The sequence below is a fragment of the Bolinopsis microptera genome, chromosome 12, assembly GCF_026151205.1.
Source record: "Bolinopsis microptera isolate Bmic1 chromosome 12, MBARI_Bmic_1.0, whole genome shotgun sequence".
Taxonomy (NCBI): Eukaryota; Metazoa; Ctenophora; class Tentaculata; order Lobata; family Bolinopsidae; genus Bolinopsis; species Bolinopsis microptera.
Window position 1 is genome coordinate 3,170,854 of NC_087083.1, and position 15,838 is coordinate 3,186,691.

General features: G+C 36.7%; 1 protein-coding gene across 1 annotated transcript; it reads right to left on the reverse strand.

Annotated features, from left to right (window-relative positions):
* Nucleotides 1–5,773: 5,773 nt before the first annotated feature.
* Nucleotides 5,774–12,118, reverse strand: LOC134824111 (uncharacterized). Its single transcript, XM_063835838.1, has 9 exons — nucleotides 11,969–12,118; nucleotides 11,605–11,733; nucleotides 11,280–11,383; nucleotides 10,126–10,249; nucleotides 9,875–9,969; nucleotides 8,588–8,757; nucleotides 8,356–8,470; nucleotides 8,084–8,161; nucleotides 5,774–7,002 (listed from the first exon to the last, which is right to left on the reverse strand). Exons 1-9 carry the CDS (start codon nucleotides 12,112–12,114, stop codon nucleotides 6,887–6,889), a joined length of 1,077 nt encoding a protein of 358 aa, XP_063691908.1. The 5' UTR covers nucleotides 12,115–12,118; the 3' UTR covers nucleotides 5,774–6,886.
* Nucleotides 12,119–15,838: the final 3,720 nt, after the last annotated feature.

The window sequence follows — 15,838 nt, forward strand, 5'->3', positions numbered from 1 at the left end:
TGCTAGTAAAACCTGGATCTGAAAAATAAGTATTATTTTAAAAGTAGTTGAGTTGTAAAAGTAATAAATTCAGAAAAATTTCTTTATGGGAGTCTATGGGAGTTTAACTAGTTGATCATCATTCATTTTTTCATCAAGAAACTTATTTTACTTCGGTTTTTTCCAACAGCCACATTGTTACACAAGTGCAACCAGCATTCTTATGTATTTCTCTAGAACATTGACTACGTCGTATTTTGAGCCGAGTTTTTGACGTACGCGTATTTAACAACGATGTTTTATAGTGCCGAAACCTTTTTGGCTGGGTCGAATGTTTTTATTGCCTTTCGACCAGTATGACGAAATACAAGTGGTGCCAAAGCTTTTTCACAAAAGAGTTAGAGCAGAGTAAGTTTATCAAATATTTCATTACTAGGATCAGGAGTATAAGAAGGATCGAAGCATAGTCTCTCAGCACTGTACCAACTGGAAGAGGAACTAGCGTAATCTATATTTACGTCGATCAAATCGTACTCTCCAATAGCGTAAACAACTTGTCACAGCCAATACTTTGGATCAGTAACCGCCGCCATACAGCTGGAGAAATTAATACTTATTGTTAGGTTTTTGAAAGACTACTGTCAGTTTCATGAGCATGTGAGTCTTTGGCAAAAATTGGTAAGTGGCACTAATGATGAAAAAGAAGTCATACGTACTTTGATTTTATAGTATAAGAATATATGTAAAATTATCAAAACATACTCCGGTGTAGCGATGCAGGTATTCAAACATGCCTCATCTGAAGAGTATCCAACTCCTTTTAAAACAGGTCCAATTGCTCTTTTGTCGGCTCTGAAGCAGCTCACGTCAAGCGTCGCTGTGAAAGTTTATATGGCGATAGGTATAGAAGAACTATATTTCACTTGCTACACGTTGTATACCAGCTCTCGTCATGCACGCCGGCCGCGCTCGATCAAAAGGGGTTGCAGCGTGTGTCAAGATTTTACGTTTTACTGATTTAGAAGGTTGAATATTTAGAACGTCATGCTGAGTTTTCCTCATGTCATTGAATGTGGCATATGATACGAAAAAACTATGTCATCTATTATTTTGTTTATATATATTTTACCAAAACCCATAATCATGGGTAGAGTGGACCGCTGTCAGTGTCTCTCTTTCCCAAACAAAAGGAAATGATATTAATTTGATTGACCGTTCTCAAATGCAAAATGATACCGAGAATGAAATCGGTCGCTCGCTTTTCCCATTCATTCACGGCTTACGAATTGTATAATTAAGTTTCGATTGATTACATCAATCAGATGCTGTAAAAATCTCTTTGGGTTGCGTTCGGGTCGATACCTAGTATTTCGGGGTAAGGGACAAGGGTGGTAGTTATTACTTATTGAACAAGCTGAAGTTTATTGAATCTTCATTGCCGAGTACAGCTGTCTTTGGATAGTTCTTCTTAATCTATTACAATTGTAAATGAATGGGAAAAGCGAGCGACCGATTTCATTCTCGGTATCATTTTGCATTTGAGAACGGTCAATCAAATTAATATCATTTCCTTTTGTTTGGGAAAGAGAGACACTGACAGCGGTCCACTCTACCCATGATTATGGGTTTTGGTAAAATATCATCTCTTTTTGATTATAATGTCAGGGTACTTTATAAAGTCAAAATATAAACTGATATCTTCATTAATAAGGAGGAAGTTTCAACGATTTCGAAATTTTTCCTTTAAAAACATTTCCTTGTGTTTAGGGAAGCATATCGGTCGATCACTGACTGAATATGCCACTTAATACTCATTCAAGTAGGCATTAAATTCATATATAATGACATTAAACTGTCGTGGCAAAGCAGAATTTGTTGGAAATCACGAATGAGCAAAATTCTCACCTTTCGCACGTGCAAACTTTGAGCGGACGTTGCGTGCGCATCCAATATTGAATCGCCGTAAATTTTTGCATGTAATTGTTTTATATATAGCCTAATAAGCATGTAAAGTTTCAAAGTATTTCAAGAAGAACTGTAATCACAACGGCACTCTAAAGTTGACAGAAAATGACGAAAACAGCAATTTTCAGTGATTTTAGCGATTTTCTATCAATTTGGGCGTGTCCCCACGTGTGCAACTTTTCGATTTTCAACTTTAAAACTAGCCTAATACACAATTTATACCTATAGGAAGCAGAACTGAGCTCCACAACCCAAGGCATGGCCCAACACCAGAGAATACTAAATCGCAAAATTGACGTTTTTATAAAATAATTTTTCAAAAAAGCACAAACTTCAATGACGAATATCTTTATGAAGGAGCAAGCTAGAAAAACTTTCCGGTAGATTTTCAGAATGCTTGAACAATTATCTAAGGTAAAAATTTCCTCAGATTTTGAATAAAATTACTCCTTAATGGTTTAAAATTAATTTTAAAAGTTAATACTTTGTCAAAAATCAAGTTTTAAAAACGGTTAACTTGATGACGTCATCAAGGGGTGTTTATGACGTCAAATAATTTTTTTACACAATGTAAACTAAAGTATAAACAATTATTTGCAAGACCTGTGGTCGGAAATGGCTGTATCTTTTATACTTTTGAATCTATGGACACTTAAATACAGACTACAATTGACTGGCAAAGCGTCTATCCCTGAATATATCACGACAATCTATCGTAAAACAGGGGTTCTAGAAAACCCATTTCCCGATGCTCCTGAAACCTGAAACTTTTTTTGCAGTCGATTTGGTCAACGTTTAGACGCCCTGAAAAATTTCAGATCTCTAACTCAATTTTAACATGGTTTTTAAGGCACCTGAATATGGCGATTTTGGGTTTTTTACCGAATTTCGTATAACAGTGCTGGTGAGTATTTTATGCAAATTTAAAATTTCTTAAAAATCTCAACATAACTATTTTTTATTCCTGTCATCTTTGACATCAAATTAGAATGTTTTGAACTAAAAATAAATCTGCTGAACGACTTCCGATGAGTCTTAATGCCTGAAAAACTCCTGCCGGAGGACCTGTCTTTTAAGACAGGTCCAATTGCCCTTAAGTCGGCTTTGAAGCAGCTCGGGTCAAGCCTCGCTGTAAAATGATGATAGATAGAAGAACTAGATATCACGTTTTAGAATGTTGAATGTTTATTATGTCATGCTAAGTTTTACTTAGGTCATTAAATGTGGCATATGATACAAAAAGACTGTGTCATCTACTATTTCATTTATCTTGTGCAATCTATGTGGAATATTTTATTCATCATGTCATCATTAACCTGCGAAAATTTATTGATTCACTCTGACTCACCTTCAAAAGTATCTGGGCAGAGAAGAAGTATCGCCAATCCTATCATCTTGTTATGTAATATATTGTTGTTATCGCCGTTCCATTTACACAAAACTAGATAACGGATTGATTATAAAACAAGGGTCAAAATAAAAACATAAAAATGTGTTGTTATCACCTCGTTCAACAATTTCGTATTTTTCTTATTCATCACCACCATGCTCCCAACCCCATAACGGAATAACCATGTAACCCATCAAATAAAAAATGTACAACAAATATGTAACGGATAAATAATAAAACATTGTACAAAAAATTACTGTACACCAAAAAATATCAAAACAACGAGAAATCATCTAAAATATCATAAAAGCACAAATGATAATAAATTAGAACAAATATCAACATAATATTACATAATAACAAAATAACAACAAAATAACAACAAAATATACGATATTTCAAGGGATGAATCAAAATCGTAAAATATCAAATTTGCTCCTTCATCAAAATAAATTTTCAAACATTGTAATTTACAGAAAAAGGCGATTAAATGAAAATAGAAGGTGTTAAAACCTCGTAAAACTTATAAGTACACGGATGTTTAGCTTTTATAAATTTTTTAACGTATTTACGCAACCGATTAATATTCAAATTCCGATACAATAATTTACTCTTAAGAGATTTCACATCTCTAATAAATCTTTTAAATTTGGTATTTGCATTACCAGTCTAAATTATTGCGAATAACGTAGTCTAAATGATTGCAATCTTCTAGTTCTATCAGGGGATTTCAAATTAGGCATGCTAATATCTTTAAACTGAAAGTTATAAGCATGCATATTGTCTAATTTGTACTGAAAGTGAATTCATTATTTTCAATAAAAATATCCAAATCCAAAAATGCTCCAAGTTTATTACTTTCATTAATTTTTCCTAATATTAAACAAGCTGGATATGTTGATCAGTGTCATAGAGACAAGAATTACGTCATGGTATCTCCTTATCACGGCTGCACTCGCCTCTTGTTCAGTCCTCTTCTTCTTCAGGTCAGTGACCCGATGCTTCCTTGCTGAACGCTCTTCATTCGGTTTATCAGGATGGATCCTTACATCTTTGTGGGTGAGGACACCTTATTATAGTGAAAGCTGGGATGTTAAATAGAGGGATAAACACTTTGTCCCCGGAATTCGATAAGAAAGGTATAATCAATTGACATAATACTAGTAGTCTGCCCATGAAAACCCCATGTTGACTGTTAATCGAAAAACAATTGAGTTTATTTCTTAATGTAAATTTACAAAATTTGACAATAACTGTTACCTCTAAATTTCTAAATTCACATAACTACTACTACTACTACTATGTCGGAACTAAGTCCGATCTACGCCAGATAACCCCTCCATATATCCCTGTCCCGCATCAGGGTTCACAGTTCCTCTTTAGAGTTTGTCCCAACTTCCTCCAGTAACATAGACAAGTAGCTTTGTCTTGGTCGGCCTTGCTGTGCTCTACCATGCATAGGTTCCCATAAGACTAAATCACTGGCAAGTAGCTCAGGATGTCTGATGCAGTGTCCACTGTCCCGCCAATACACATAAAACTCCAGCCTTTTTGATTTGTATCATTAGTTCTGGACCTGGCAAAACCTTCTAGACCACATAACTAAAAATACAAAATTAATAGCATAAAACGCAGTGCCTGGTTTCCAAGTAAATAATAGTGGTCCATTTCCTATATCCATAATCTCTGCAGCGCTCACGCGTGACCAATTTCCATGGTAACGTGTTAAGTATCCATGGTCACGTGTTAAGTATCCGCCAATATGAATCAAGAGTTAAACCCGGAAAATAAGGTCAGTGCTGGAAAAACTAAAACTAAAAGAAGATCTCAGAACTCTCGGTACTGCCACTGGCTTACTGAGCACTTGGATATAAGTGTATTTAATTTCAGTAATAAGGTAATACTACAACGTGTGCATACTTTCTATCATTAATTTGTTGGCTTGAAACCTTTCCAACTGAACGAGCCTGGCGTTAACATTCTTAATATCAGTCACAACACAGCCTACGTGTAATTCTGTTAATAGATTGTATAATGTATATATGTTTTTTTATTTTAAGAGATAACTGTCCTCCCATGTGCAAATTAAAGAATTAAGTAAAGACTAAGAAGTTGCATAGCAACGGAGTTGGAATTGCGCACGTGCGCACGTGCACCACACTTCTTGCCAACCCATCGTCTTTTAGTATGCAAAAGTTTTGCAAATTACTGTGGCTTGGTGTAATTAAAATGTCCATTCTGGCATTATATTAGAGTATTAGAGTATTAGTTAGGTTTGGGATAAAATCATTAAGCGCGATGTTTATGTTTCTTAACTGCCGGATAACCTAGTTTATCCACATTTCTTCTAGTTCGGTTGGTTTTAATGATTTTCTCGTAATTAATTCGCTAATTACACTATTGTTTTTGATAGCACTAAGTATAAATAATGACAGAGAATTCAGAAAAATTTGTAAAACAAGATATGCAGTAACTACAATAACAATGATTACACCTATAAAAGCGTGAAATATTAACTTATTAATAAAAAAGAAAAGAAAGTCCCTGGGTAAAGAAAAAAGTAAAAGTCTCAATATAGTAATATGACAGACAATATAAATATTACTTATAGATGTGGATTCTGGTGGGGAGGTGAGGCATATTTTGTTGACAGCAACTACCTTATCATAGGACGTTATTTGAAGACAATTAAAACCCTAGCCAGACCTAACAAAGCTCATCTAACCACCAGGATCCGTATCTATTTACCTGCGGGGACCTCAGGCTTAAGTGTTATAAACGATCCAAGATATGGCGGAGTGACAGGCAGAGTACCGCCTAGTGACAGGCAGAGTACCGCCTAGTGACAGGCAGAGTACCGCCTAGTGACAGGCAGAGTACCGACTAGTGACAGGCAGAGTACCGCCAAGTGACAGGCAGAGTACCGCCTAGTGACAGGCAGAGTGCCGCCAAGTGACAGGCAGAGTACCGCCTAGTGACAGGCAGAGTACCGCCTAGTGACAGGCAGAGTGCCGCCTAGTGACAGGCAGAGTGCCGCCTAGTGACAGGCAGAGTACCGCCTAGTGACAGGCAGAGTACCGCCTAGTGACAGGCAGAGTACCGCCTAGTGACAGGCAGAGTACCGCCTAGTGACAGGCAGAGTACCGCCTAGTGACAGGCAGAGTACCGCCTAGTAACAGGCAGAGTGCCGCCTAGTGACAGGCAGAGTGCCGCCTAGTGACAGGCAGAGTGCCGCCTAGTGACAGGCAGAGTGCCGCCTAGTGACAGGCAGAGTGCCGCCTAGTGACAGGCAGAGTGCCGCCTAGTGACAGGCAGAGTGCCGCCTAGTGACAGGCAGAGTGCCGCCTAGTGACAGGCAGAGTGCCGCCTAGTGACAGGCAGAGTGCCGCCTAGTGACAGGCAGAACTTATAAGTTTAACCAAAAGCGCTAAACTGTCTTGGCATCTAATAGCTTAATAGTAATATACAACATATATAAAACACATAATAACAAATGATTTACAGCTCCTGTTTGAGCTCCTTCAATTGTTCCTTTTTCAGCTTCTTCTCCTTTTACAGCTCCTCTTTCATTTCTTCATGCTGAAATGCGTGATCAAGAGGAGCAGGTTTGTTCTCGTAGCTGCTCTTCAGGTAGGTCAGCACACTGTGTAGGTCCTTCTCGGAGTGGCCTGGAAACAGTTTGGTAATTCATGCGTCTTGCATTAATTATTAATAAATAAATAAAATTATTTATTAATTAATTGCGTCTTGAACGAAAAGGAAGATTGAATTTATAAGTTAAAGTCTGTTAAAAAAGCATGTAGTTTGAGCAAAATTTAGTAAAACTATAAGTTTGATTTCTTGATCTTGTCAAAATCATATAATGAGCAAACTTAATCTGAGCAACCACATATTAGCTGCGTGATTTTGCAAGTTTGCAATACTACTAATAAGTGCTATAGTTAGGCCTGTGAAAATGTTCAGGTTTTCAGACACTGATTGGCTTGATAAGGTTTCGTACGTCATCTCGAGATCAGGTAACAGCATGCAAGGCGGGTGATCGAATAACACTTGCAGTTTCTGGCTACCAAACTGCATTATTTGCTCACTTTAAAATTGCAGAATAGTTTTATATCGATCTTGTAATATACGATATGAGCAGACGAAAGGAAAAGTTTAATGGCTTGATTTGACGTTTAATGATTGACTCGCAAAAATCATTTAGCCACGGAGAAAGCACCCAATTTCATTCGCAAATCTGTCGAATTAATTATTATTAGTTAATTAATAATAATTAATCATTATAATGTGCTTCAGCTGTAGGAGTCGAATTAATCATGTGCTAATTAATGTGCTAATTAATGTGCTAATTAATGTGCTAATTAATGTGCTAATTAATGTGCTAATTAATGTGCTAATTAATGTGCTAATTAATGTGCTAATTAATGTGCTAATTAATGTGCTAATTAATGTGCTAATTAATGTGCTAATTAATGTGCTAATTAATGTGCTAATTAATGTGCTCCAGCTGTATGAGTTGATACAGGCTGTGTAGACAACGTAGTACAGAGGATTTGCAGGTCGATTTGTATCGGATTTTGCAAGCTGCATATTGTGTTGAGGTTGCTTATATTTTTAGTGATTTATTTTAACTGGTACGCACGGAGGAATTAATATTTTAGGATCTGAGTTTTAAAAGATTCAAGATCCATTATGTATTCAATTTTGAATATTATTTTGTAATAGTTTTGATTAAAAAAGCTTAGTTACCGGTAAGTTTGAGTTCGTCTACAGATGGATTTCTCAGCTTGGTTGTGATGGTGAACTCAACCTTGTCGTGATAGTTACCTGCAATGTTTTGTGTTTACCCAGGTGTATCATAGAGACAATTAATTTTACCTGCCAATCTGAAGACTGTAAAATGACTGAGGTAAAATTTAAAAACAGTTTTATAATTCTAAAACATGGTCCTCAACAAATTTTAGTTTTTTAGTGTACCCTGAAATACCCTAAAATACTTAAAATAATGTCATGAATCATACCCTGAGCAAGGACAAGCAGGTAGACAGGTCCGTACTCTTCTTTAGGGATGGTTGGAATAACTGCGTTCACTTTAGCACCGGAGGAGTCGTAGAACTTCGTACCACGGTTTGTGACCTGAAATTGGTCACCTTCAGTCTGCATTTCAAACAATGCTCTGAACATATTATCAAGTATCCAGTTAATAGTCTCCTCAATAAATCCAATAATTAAATCAAGCCAGTCACTCCTCACCACAGCTCTGTAGCAGATACCATTGCTCATCATGGTGTCAGTGCAGAGGAAGGACGCAACACCACCTGGAGCCTCGTTCACTGTTTCAGGGACCAGGGTGGTCAGGGTCAGGGATCTCTGGTCGTAGGTGTCCTCGAAACAGAAGGGGATCTTGTACTGACCGGTGTCTCCTGGTCATCAGGTTTTAAAGTTGGGAGTTATAGTAGACTAAAGAGTAAAGGTTAATTTGGACCTTTACAAATACCCACTCTTTTTAAGCTTTTGAGTTTACTTCTATAAACACAGTGTACAATTATAAACCCCTCCGGGATAGAATAAGATTCTGATAATCCCGGCTCCCGCTAAATAGATTCTGATAATCCCGGCTCCCGCTGTTAGTTTTTTCCCGCTGAATAAATAACCCCGGCACAGCTTTTATAATCCCGCCCCGCTAATTTGGCTCAACAAGATTTGTTTTGTTTTGATATTCCATGAGAATTTCAACCGCGCACTGTCACGTGTTTTGATGACGTGTATCACGTGACTAACTACTACGACGCGCATTGGTAAAAAATGTCACGTGACCTATGGCTTAACGTAAGAACTATAAATACACTCGATCTACGTATCGGTCTAATTGCAGGCGCTGGCAAAACTCCAGCACACTGCTTACATTACTTAAACTCTTACATTAATTGGACCAGTTCCAAAACTTGTCTCGACGGTTACATTTGATTTTGTCCGGTTCGGTTAATTTTGTCGTGTTTGATATAAGCCATGTATTATAGTCGTCTACTTTGATGAACTTCATGACACGATATCATTATTAGCTTTTATCGCTTGCCAGGCTTAACTCGACGCCCCTTATCGATATTCATATTCATTCAACGTTCTGACTGAGGAATAATGTTTAGATATAACGCCAATTTCAAAAGTCATAGTACCTTAGTTGTATTTATTTGGTAGTCCCCAATTCCATTTCATATTTTCCATAATGATCTCATATAGCTAGAATTAAGAGTAAAATGTCAAATTTGTTGGTCCTAGCACTAACCCGGAGGGGTTTATAACACATAACACCGGCACGCTTAAGTTATATTAAAATAACCCCTCGTGCTAAAGCACGTCGGGGTTATTTTCATAATAATCCCTCGTGCTTCGCACTCGAAATTATTATAAATTTTTCCCGCGCGTCGCGGGAAAAATTGAAATATAATCCCTGCGCATGCCGGGGTTATGTGTGTTATAAAATTTCGTTGCAACAAATGCAGCGACCCTAGTATTATTCTATATAAGAAGTTAGCTAACCTGAGGTAAGTTGGGCGGTGAGGGGGATGGCAACCTGTTCCAGGGTCTGAATACCACACCCTCTAGTAGCAGCGCTCGCCGAGACTGTCTCCGCACTGAAAAGGGATCAGTTGTACAATTGCCAAGAAGAGCAGTTCTTATCAATAAAATGGACAAAACATCTTGATCAGCTTTTGAAATCAAAGTTTGCAAAACTGGTTGAAAATAGACTAATCGTGGTAATGAGTCTTGTATTTAATCAGTAATATTACCTGTCCATGCCGTCGGGGATCATGAGATCATCACTAGGCTCGTTGGCTGCCAGCTCCAAACCGTATTGGAAGGTCGGGGTACCGTGGCTTGCTGTAATCTGTATGTAGATGTCGTCCGAACCCCCTGTCATTTTTATTGTAATAATATAATTTTATTGTAATATGATGGTATTATGATTATTTGATTGTACAATCCTGTCCAGTATAACTGGGGTGCTTCAAACTAGTAATTTATAAATTGTCAAAAACTAAAATCTTTAAATTCAACTATGATCTGTTACCGAATTGTTAATGGTATTATGATATAGATATAAAATGACATGTTTATCTCAAAATCAAAAGCGGGCTTGTCGATTACAAAAAAGTGTCTGCTCAGTATAAAGAAATTTGATACGGATAATTGTGTACTGGGCAAAATAATTTGTTATAAACAGTAAACAATGACCATATAAATCTGTTAAAAATCTTATAAACTAGTTTACGTTTTGTCTTTAATCCTTGATATTAACTTAAAATGTTATTTTTTTGATGTGTCGTAATTATGTACTTGAATTGACAATAAATCAACAGTGAAAACACTGGCCATTAAAATAAACATAATTTGAGCATCATATTATTAAATGATGTAACAGAATTTTAACTGGGCCGAACCAAATAAATCTACTTTAACGGGGTATAAAGCTAAGGGATAATTGTTAAATGCATTCAGAATAATATTCTTAGTTCCGCTTCGTTACGTTACTCAGACTTCAATTCAATCTTAATTGATCATCATGGTGAGTTTATGATTTTGTATTAATGCTTTTCAAACAAAGTTACAACGAATTCTTCATGAAGTGCATCCTAGGTTTGGACAGGATATGCCCGTTTAAAATATTTCCATCACGTTACATTACATAATTCTCAATAAATGTAATAGATTTGTTAAGATTTGTGGTGTTGTAATTATTTTAAAATATATAATATGTTTCATAGTTAAATGTATCGCTCCCCGATCTAGCGTGGTGGTTCCCGCCAAACTCGCGGTAAATCGGGGTTTTACTGTATTACAAATCAGCGCCAGTAGTTAATAGTATGTCACATGTTACAGGTTAGTATGTCACATGTTACAGGTTAGTTAATAGTAATATATTACATGTTACAGGTTGGCTTACACGTTGCACTGTCGTAAGTAAACGGAGAAGTAGCAGGTTTCGGGTCATAACCGGCTTTTTTAGCTTCCTGTGCGTTATCTCGGACAATCGTTGTAAAGCTCGGCCTGAGAAATAAGCATGTTGCTATTCTAGTTTATCAATCAGTATCAAGTTTCATCCTTACGGAATATCATACTTGAATATAAACAGCATAAACTTGATCAATATACACAAGGATATACTTGCATACTACTCAAATGATGAGTAGAATGCAGGTATACCACGTATGCCAGATGTATGAATGATACATCTCCACAAGCAATCCGCACATAACTTTTGAACTCACCCATTGGAGACTTGGATGTGGAGCCAGTTAGCATCTCCTATCTCGGCAGAATCCCAAGGTTCGTTCATCATGTATACCTTCGCTTTGAAGGACCAGCCGTTCAGCAGACCTCCTTTGCAGAGTGGAGCCCTGGAAACAAGTAAAATTATAAGTTAGATAAATATAAGCTAAGTGATAAGCTAAGTAGAGTAATAAGTTAGTGCTAAGTTAGTAAGTTAAGTTTTGTAAAAGTGGTTTTTGTTAGTTTCACAGTACCTGCATGATATGGCTCACTGAAAAAATGTTGACGGTAAAAGTAAAGAAAGAGATGAATGTTAAATGTTTTGCTATATAATTAAATAATTGGATAATATTAATATGCTACCTGAAAATCTGGGTTTCTCCCTCCTTTATGTCCAGGGCGTGGTCAGGAGCGTAGTTGATTTGCATAGTTTGGAAATCTACAGGTTTTTTAGCGTAGGCGGGCGACAGAATGACTGCCGATATGGCAGCAAAAATGAAAAGTAGCATTATGTGATCTATAGGGAATTTAATTGTGTTATTAGTGCTTTTCAAGTGAGATTCAGCCTTTTTTATATGTTGTTTAGACTAACTATTTAATTCCCATGATCCATCCCATTATATATTCAATAAATACATTCAATCCTAGTTGGTAAACAGATTATAGTTAGTATGTTATAGTTACATGGCTGTTACAGTGACATGGCTGGACGAATGACAATATTAGTTATATACATATAACAATAAAATACGGTAACATTTAAATTACTTTAAAATGAAAAACATTGAAAAGAAAAGCTTCTTCGAGTAAAATGTATTAACTTGAAGATTCTGCAAATCAAGAAATACATCTAAAACGGATGTTGCTGTTATTTTTATAGGCTAAAGCACTCCCGTTACTTAGCGTAATAAACTATTAATAACCCTAGGGGTCAACCATTATCTTGAAAAAAGGACAAAATTTGGATTTAAGTAGTTAGATTTGTGAGGGACACTAATGAGCTGGGAAATAGTGAACACCTCTCAAAAATGATCTGCTGCAAATGTCATATCTTCAGACAAAATATGGTATTTCTTTCTGTGGAAGTTGAAGTGGCAATTATTTGACAATTCTGAGAGTTCTTGCGAAGTCTCTCCCTATACTACTCAAATTAAAGTTAAGTGCGCATCACCCGTTAAGATATCATAAATTGTGACCACCATGATATTTTTTCAGCAGAATTTTAGTACGGCTGTGCGGCACTGATAATAAATATAATACACTGTTTTTAACACTAACTTACGTTGTGTGCTTCTCTTTGTGTCAAAAAGATTTATATGTTTTTAATACTAAATTTCAAGCAATTTTTCTTTAATTCATCAACTTACGAAATTTTGTCAAAGATAGTAAAATAGTGTAGTTTATTTACACTTTTACAAACACGTAGCAAGGATAACGCTGGCCTAATTTTAATAGCACTTTCGTCTCTAGGGACTAGCCGGTTGCAAATGGGCCCTGTTAGAAAAATCGAAATAAAATAAGTATCTAGATAAAAGTCTTTTAAGAACACCAAAATGTACCATGTAAATGTAATGCTGCACCAAGTTAGGTACCGAGTAAGGTCAATGCACGGATAAAAGTCAAAAGTAATTACTTATCGAATATCAGAATACCGTTATTCAGTTACGCCATAAGAATGATGTGTAAATACTGATTGGTTTCTGTAGAAAGATTTTTACAAGTTTATGATGAAGTATTCCCAGTCTGGTGACGGTAAATGTTGTGACTCCTGCAGCCACGTGACTCCTGCAGTCACGTGACTCCTGCAGTCTTATCACGTGACAGCTGCAGTCTTATCACGTGCCTCTTGCAGTCTTATCACGTGACAGCTAATGGTACCTACTCAATATCATAGTGTGGGATGATCTCATCAAGAAATATAGAGTCAGGTCTACTTCCCTATGTTGTTCAACTATTCGAGTAAATGTTGTGATGTCAGATGCCCTGACGGAGAGATGAAGCACTTGTGACACGTCACGTGTCACTTATTGCCCAATCAGCTTACAGTGTCAAAATCTTAAATAACAGCCGCGTTTCAAAACAGGTTGGTTAACTTGGTAAATATCTGAATCTTACTCAGCAGATCAACAATTATTAAAGATTACAATCTAGCCTATGTAAGTATGTACAGGGTGTTTCAAAAATGGTGTTCTGATTTTTTTAAATGCAAATTTTTATAAAGGAGGAGTGATCATTCGGGGTTTACTAAAACTCAAATCACATCGAATTGAAAACTATGCATGAACATTGAACCCATGTTCCTGATAGGATGAACTAAAATAATATGCTAGATTGAAATTTTGTCCTTTTTTATAGTTGACAGAACTCTTGCACCAAGTGTCATGGGGTTAAATAAAATTACCCACTGCAGTTCAAGAATGACGTGATACTGATAAGCAAAAGCAAGGCTTTTGGGCGAGTTTTGAATGAGGTAATTAAATTATACGCGACGTGAGAAATTGTATACTCTCTTTACAGTTCAATTGATAGTCAGCTGCGCTTCTTGCAGATAAAATGATGACTTAATCGAAATTTTACTTAAAGCTTGTTTTAACATTTTGGTAATACAATTATTATGAGGTAAACGTCGTGTGCTCAATTTCTTAGTTCATCGCCTTATCAAAATATAACATGTACCAACTTTGATAACGGAGGGTTCGAAAAAATAATACAGTTTTACTTCGAAATTTTACGTTCTGCATACAATTCACAAACTTTATTTAAGGAAATAAAATCAATTTAAATGACATCGAGAATGATGAGAATACACAAATAAAGCACCTGCACCTACGAGTAGAATGTAGAAACATGGTTTACAAGCTGGCTATAACTCGTTTGCAAAGTAAATCGGAAATGTATGGGGACAATCATTTTGCCTGTAATGTTGTTAATTAACCAAAGTAAGCATCAGTTTTGTTAGGACAATATTTTAAATTTCGCAAGTTGTATACTTCCTCTTTTGAGAATAAAGCACGGTCCACACTCGTAGTAAAATGCTTTACTTCGTTAGAGTGGGGCACTTTTGTATTTTTTGTTAAATTTTATATTCTCAAGTTCTCATATTAACAGCTGCGTTAATAATAAGATTAAAAACTTGTTTAGATATTTTAGTTGAACAATATTATAAATTTAAATTGTAGGTCTATAAGATAGAAAATATATCTTTTTCGGAAAACTTTAAAATCGATCGCTCATTTATGTGGTTGGAACGGTTTATTAATTTATCGCTCCTGAAGGTATAAATGCATTTATGAAACAAGAAAAACGCCATCTCGGCCTTTACATTATGTAATTTGAAATATTACACTTTTTGCTCTTAAAAAATCCATTGCTCTGTCACTTCAGTACAAATTAATATATAAAAATATAAGAATATAAGAATTGGATATGTCTCAGACCTGATCATGAAAGTGTATTAGTCAGGGCAGACTCTCTCTCTCTCTCTCTCTCTCTCTCTCTCTCTCTCTCTCTCTCTCTCTCTCTCTCTCTCTCTCTCTCTCTCTCTCTCTCTCTCTCTCTCTCTCTCTCTCTCTCTCTCTCTCTCTCTCTCTCTCTCTCTCTCTCTCTCCTCTCTCTCTCTCTCTCTCTCTCTCTCTCTCTCTCTCTCTCTCTCTCTCTCTCTCTCTCTCTCTCTCTCTCTCTCTCTCTCTCTCTCTCTCTCTCTCTCTCTCTCTCTCTCTCTCTCTCTCTCTCTCTCTCTCTCTCTCTCTCTCTCTCTCTCTCTCTCTCTCTCTCTCTCTCTCTCTCTCTCTCTCTCTCTCTCTCTCTCTCTCTCTCTCTCTCTCTCTCTCTCTCTCTCTCTCTCTCTCTCTCTCTCTCTCTCTCTCTCTCTCTCTCTCCTCTCTCTCTCTCTCTCTCTCTCTCTCTCTCTCTCTCTCTCTCTCTCTCTCTCTCTCTCTCTCTCTCTCTCTCTCTCTCTCTCTCTCTCTCTCTCTCTCTCTCTCTCTCTCTCTCTCTCTCTCTCTCTCTCTCTCTCTCTCTCTCTCTCTCTCTCTCTCTCTCTCTCTCTCTCTCTCTCTCTCTCTCTCTCTCTCTCTCTCTCTCTCTCTCTCTCTCTCTCTCTCTCTCTCTCTCTCTCTCTCTCTCTCTCTCTCTCTCTCTCTCTCTCTCTCTCTCTCTCTCTCTCTCTCTCTCTCTCTCTCTCTCTCTCTCTCTCTCTCTCTCTCTCTCTCTCTCTCTCTCTCTCTCTCTCTC